We start from the raw sequence: 6,000 nt of genomic DNA, 5'->3' as shown, positions 1-6,000 counted from the left end.
GATCTCCGCCGGCCCCCGCCCCGCGCGGCGTCCCCTCCCCCGGCCTCCTCCCCGGCGGAAGCTGCGAGCCCAATTAATTGAGTCCGAGGCGGGAGGGAAGGGCCCTCCGCGCGGAGGCCGGCCCCCGCCCCTCCCGCGCGCCCCTTTTCCCGCCCTGGGTGGCATCTCCTCCGCCGGCATCCACAACGAGCCTCTGATTAATGAGGCTCGGGCCGGCCCCCACCCCGCCCGGGCCCCGGCCTCCGCGGGAGGGGGAGGGGACGGCGGGAAACGCAGCCCCGGGAGAAAGGGGGGCGGGGCGGGGGCGCGCGGCCCGCCCCCCCCGCGGCCCGCGCCCATTGGCTGCGCAGGCCGTCCGTCGGGGGGCGCGGCGCCAATGCGGGCGGCGGGGCGGGGCGGCCGCGCCGTGTGTGCCTGCGTAACGCCGAGTCACATGTTGTTTTGCTCTTCTTAGTTCAGTCACTCGGTGCGCGATGTGTTACTCACTGTGCGGCGGGGACCGCGACGAGCCCGGGTCGCCGTTGGCAGCAGCGGCAGCGGCAGCGGCAGCAGCAGCAGCCCCGGTGGCGGCGCCGACCCCGAGTGCCTGGGCGCACCCCGGCACCCCGGAGCGCGGCGCAGCGGCGGGACCCGTGCGGCTGCGCGCGCCTTAGGCTCGGCCCCGCGGCTCGGCGCGGGGACCCCGACTCTCGGCCCAGCCAGCGAGTCCCCAGGCGCCGCCCGAGAGATCTCGCCCGGGAGGCAGCGGCCGCGGGCAGCCGGGCCGGGGGGCGGCCACCGCCCGCGCCGGGCATCCTCCGGGGCCCGGGAGCGCGGAGGGCGCTGCGCCACCGCTCGGGGCCGGCCCCCGCGGGCCTCCCCCAGCCTTCCCCACCTCTGGGCCCGAGGGACGCGGGCTCCGGCGGACGAACGCGGGGGGGAGGGAGCCGCCCCCGCCCGCGCCCCCGCCCCCCCCCCACGCGCGCCCCCAGCTCCTCCGCGCCCGGCCGGGCGGCGCGGCCTGAAACGCCGGCGATGGCGAGCCCGCCGCTGCTCGGGGCCCCCGGGCCGGCGGGCGGCGACGGCCCCAACCTCAACAACAACAACAACAACAACCACAGCGTGCGCAAGTGCGGCTACCTGCGCAAGCAGAAGCACGGCCACAAGCGCTTCTTCGTGCTGCGCGGGCCCGGCGACGAGGCGGCGGCGGCGGCGGGCGGGGGGCCGGCGCCGCAGCCGCCGCGGCTCGAGTACTACGAGAGCGAGAAGAAGTGGCGGAGCAAGGCGGGCGCCCCGAAGCGGGTCATCGCGCTCGACTGCTGCCTGAACATCAACAAGCGCGCCGACGCCAAGCACAAGTACCTGATCGCGCTCTACACCAAGGACGAGTACTTCGCGGTGGCGGCCGAGAACGAGCAGGAGCAGGAGGGCTGGTACCGCGCGCTCACCGACCTGGTCAGCGAGGGCCGCGCGGGCGACGCGCCCCCGGCCGCCGCCACCGCCGCGTCCTGCAGCGCCTCCCTGCCCGGCGCCCTGGGCGGCTCGGCCGGCGCCGCCGCGGCCGATGACAGCTACGGGCTGGTGGCGCCCGCCACGGCCGCCTACCGCGAGGTGTGGCAGGTGAACCTGAAGCCCAAAGGCCTGGGCCAGAGCAAGAACCTGACGGGCGTGTACCGCCTGTGCCTGTCGGCGCGCACCATCGGCTTCGTGAAGCTCAACTGTGAGCAGCCGTCGGTGACGCTGCAGCTGATGAACATCCGGCGCTGCGGCCACTCGGACAGCTTCTTCTTCATCGAGGTGGGCCGCTCGGCCGTCACGGGCCCGGGCGAGCTGTGGATGCAGGCGGACGACTCGGTGGTGGCGCAGAACATCCACGAGACCATCCTGGAGGCCATGAAGGCCCTCAAGGAGCTGTTCGAGTTCCGGCCCCGCAGCAAGAGCCAGTCGTCGGGCTCGTCCTCCACGCACCCCATCAGCGTCCCCGGCGCGCGCCGCCACCACCACCTGGTCAACCTGCCCCCGAGCCAGACGGGCCTGGTGCGCCGCTCGCGCACGGACAGCCTGGCCGCCACCCCGCCGGCCGCCAAGTGCAGCTCGTGTCGGGTGCGCACGGCCAGCGAGGGCGACGGCGGCGCGGCGGCGGGGGCGGGGGCGGCGGGCGGCAGGCCCGTGTCGGTGGCCGGGAGTCCCCTGAGCCCCGGGCCGGTGCGCGCGCCCCTGAGCCGCTCGCACACCCTGAGCGGCGGCTGCGGGGCCCGCGCGAGCAAGGCGGCACCGGCGCCGGCAGGGGGCGCCCTGCAGCACAGCCGGTCCATGTCCATGCCCGTGGCGCGCTCGCCCCCGGCCGCCACCAGCCCCGGCAGCCTGTCGTCCAGCAGCGGGCACGGCTCCGGCTCCTACCCGCCGCCCCCCGGCGCGCACCCGCACCTGCCGCACCCCCTGCACCAGCCCGCCGGCCAGCGGCCCTCCAGCGGCAGCGCCTCGGCCTCGGGCTCCCCCAGCGACCCCGGCTTCATGTCCCTGGATGAGTACGGCTCCAGCCCCGGCGACCTGAGAGCCTTCTGCGGCCACAGGAGCAACACGCCCGAGTCCATCGCCGAGACTCCCCCGGCCCGGGACGGCGGCGGGGGCGAGCTGTACGGGTACATGACTATGGACCGGCCCCTGAGCCACTGCGGCCGCCCCTACCGCAGAGTGTCGGGGGACGGGGCCCAGGACCTGGACCGAGGGCTGAGGAAGAGGACTTACTCCCTGACCACGCCTGCCCGGCAGCGGCCGGTGCCGCAGCCCTCCTCCGCGTCCCTGGATGAGTACACCCTGATGCGGGCCACCTTCTCTGGCAGCTCCGGCCGCCTCTGCCCGACCTGCCCCGCGTCGTCTCCCAAAGTGGCCTACCATCCCTATCCCGAGGACTACGGCGACATCGAGATCGGGTCCCACAGGAGCTCCAGCAGTAACCTGGGTGCCGACGATGGCTACATGCCCATGACCCCTGGCGTGGCCCTCCTGGGTGGGGGCAGTGGCAGCTGTAAGAGTGATGATTACATGCCCATGAGCCCCACTAGCGTGTCCGCCCCGAAGCAGATCCTGCAGCCTCGCACTGCTGTGGCCCCAGCCCTGCCCCCCACGGGAACCACGGTGCCCGGGCCCACCCCTACAGTCAGCAGGGCGTTTCCAGCGAGCGGGGGCAGCTACAAGACGAGCTCCCCAGCCGAGAGCTCCCCCGAGGACAGTGGGTACATGCGTATGTGGTGTGGCTCCAAGCTGTCAATGGAGAACGCCGACACCAAGCTGCTCCCCAACGGGGACTACCTCAATATGTCCCCCAGCGATGCCGGTACCTCGGGGACCCCTCCCGACTTCTTCTCGGCTGCCTTGCATGGCAGTGGGGAGATGCTCAGGGGAGTCCCTGGCTACTGCTATAGCTCCCTGCCCCGCTCCTACAAGGCTCCCTACACCTGCAACGGGGACAACGACCAGTACGTGCTCATGAGCTCCCCCGTCGGGCGCATCCTGGAAGAGGAGAGGCTCGAACCGCCCGCCAGCCCGGGGGCCGCGCCTTCCAGCAGCGCCTTCGTGGCGGGAGGCGGCCACAGCCAGCCTCCTCACCCAGTAGTGCCTTCGCCCAGCAGGCCGAGTGGCAGCAGCGGCGGCCGCCCAGAGGGCTTCCTGAACCAGCGCGCCCGGTTAGTGAGGCCCACACGCCTGTCCCTGGAGGGGCTGCAGACCCTGCCCAGCATGCACGAGTACCCTCTGCCGTCCGAGCCCAAGAGCCCCGGCGAGTACATCAACATTGACTTTGGCGACGCTGGAGCTCGCCTGTCTCCGCCCGCGCCTCCGCTGCTGGCTTCCGCGGCCTCCTCGTCCTCACTGCTGTCCGCCAGCAGCCCGGCCTCGTCCCTGGGCTCCGGCACCCCGGGCACGAGCAGCGACAGCAGGCAGCGCTCCCCGCTCTCTGACTACATGAACCTCGACTTCAGCTCACCCAAGTCGCCCAAGCCGGGCACCCAGAGCGGGGACCCCGTGGGCTCCCTGGATGCCCTGCTGTCCCCCGAGGCCTCGTCCCCCTACCCGCCGCTGCCCCCACGCCCCGCTGCCCCCGCCTCCTCGCTGCAGCCGCAGCATCCCCCACCGCCCCCCCCCAGGGGAGCTGTACCGCCTGCCCCAGGCGTCCACTTGCCAGGGCCCCAGCGCTGCCTCCTCTTCGTCCTCGGAGACCGGGGACAACGGTGACTACACCGAGATGGCCTTTGGTGTGGCTGCCACCCCGCCACAACCCATCGCGGCCCCCCCGAAGCCGGAAGGTGCCCGTGTTACCAGCCCAACGTCCGGCTTGAAGAGGCTGAGTCTCATGGATCAGGTGTCAGGAGTCGAGGCCTTCCTGCAGGCTAGCCAGCCCCCAGACCCTCACCGGGGAGCCAAGGTCATCCGCGCAGACCCACAGGGGGGCCGGCGGCGCCACAGTTCCGAGACCTTCTCCTCGACCACCACTGTGACCCCCGTGTCCCCGTCCTTCGCCCATAACCCTAAGCGCCACAACTCGGCCTCCGTGGAAAACGTCTCTCTCAGGAAAAGCAGTGAAGGGGGCGGCAGCGGCGTCCTGGGTGGGGGTGACGAGCACCCCATGTCCCCTGGCCAATTGCAGCCGCCGCCCCCTCAGCAGGCACGCCCATGGGTACCGAGTCAGCCGGGTGGCTTGGTGGGCTGCCCCGGGGGCAGTAGCTCTCCGATGTGCAGGGAGACCTCTGCCGGCTTCCAGAATGGCCTCAACTACATCGCCATCGACGTGAGGGACGAGCCTGGGCTGTCACCAACCCCACAGCAGCATCCGCATCCCCAGCCCGGAGACAAGAGCGCCTGGGGCCGGACCCGCAGCCTTGGGGGTCTCATCAGCGCTGTGGGGGGCAGCGGTAGCAGTGGGGTTTGCGGGGGACCGGGCCCTGGCGCCCTCCCCTCTGCCAACACCTATGCCAGCATTGACTTCTTGTCCCATCACCTGAAGGAGGCCACCGTTGTGAAAGGTGAGGCCCTTGGATCTTGTGGTTGGCGGGTGGAAGGGTGGGGAAGCCCGTGAGCAGGCTCTGGGTTCACTGCCATTCTCTTCTCTGGTACCTTGACCTGAGCGCCAAAATACTGGACCAGCCTTCTTGTTTTGTTTTCCTTGGGGCTCCTCCCCTGGCTTCCTTCTTCTCCAGACACCAAGAGCAGTCCGGTGGTCTTTGAGTCGAAGGTGAAGTTTCCCACTCAGGAGACTCGGGTTTGTTTTTCCGGCCCAGCCCCCTCTTCCCATCGGTTCCCAGGGCGGTGTCTTCCCAGGTCAGCTGCCCCACAGTGCCAGCTGCGGGTTCTTGACCTTAAGTTTGACAACTGCCTCACCTTTTGCTTTGTTTTCCTGGAACCACGTCCCACCTGATCTTTGTGGCGGCTCAGAGGTTATCACAACAGGTCTGCAAATCATTTAAAAAATGAGTGTCCATTTTGGTGGCTGCAGCAGGGAACAGTGAACCATTTTCTCTCCTGAGGGTCTGAAATGGGGACGGTGCCACGCACGGCAGGAAAGCGGCCGAGTCCAGGTCTACCTGGCCGTCACCTGGTCCGAGCTAAACCCGGGTGGCGGGGTTGCCCAGGTTCCGATGGCTGAGTCTAGGGTGTGGCCGAGAGTGCGCCTTCCTAAGAAGGCTGTGTTGATGCTGCTGGTTGGGGGGCGTCCTCTGAGTGCCCTGTCCCCCGTGAGCCTCACCTGAGGAAGTTACCTCCGGGGCCTGGCCCAGACGCACGCAAGCGAAGCCTCCAGCGGGCAGACCGCAGGCCCCGGTGCAGTTCAGAGTTTGCCCAGGTGATGGGAACGTGCAGCAGGGTCTAGTATCCGTGCTTTAGGGAGAACAAGTGGAAGACGACCTCACGGGTCTTTTCCAGAACAGCTGGGCGTGACGGTGCCCTGTATCGATCACAGACCCATCAAATACCCACGAGGAGGGAGGGGTGTGCTTGCTTGGCTTGTGGTGTGTTCTGAGGATCTCA

General features: G+C 70.3%; 1 protein-coding gene across 1 annotated transcript in view; it reads left to right on the top strand.

The window, feature by feature from the left end:
- Positions 1-444: 444 nt before the first annotated feature.
- The window catches only part of IRS2 (insulin receptor substrate 2), a 28,666-nt gene continuing 23,110 nt past the window's right edge, over positions 445-6,000 (top strand). Inside the window, 2 exon segments of the mRNA XM_047720393.1 lie at positions 445-4,118; positions 4,120-5,000. Of these exon segments, the coding sequence (XP_047576349.1) occupies positions 1,015-4,118; positions 4,120-5,000 (3,985 nt within the window). The 5' untranslated portion in view covers positions 445-1,014.

Source organism: Lutra lutra, chromosome 3 (assembly GCF_902655055.1).
Source record: "Lutra lutra chromosome 3, mLutLut1.2, whole genome shotgun sequence".
NCBI lineage: Eukaryota > Metazoa > Chordata > Mammalia > Carnivora > Mustelidae > Lutra > Lutra lutra.
The sequence above is the reverse complement of the archived record's forward strand: the minus strand, read 5'-3'. Positions and strand labels throughout refer to the sequence as shown.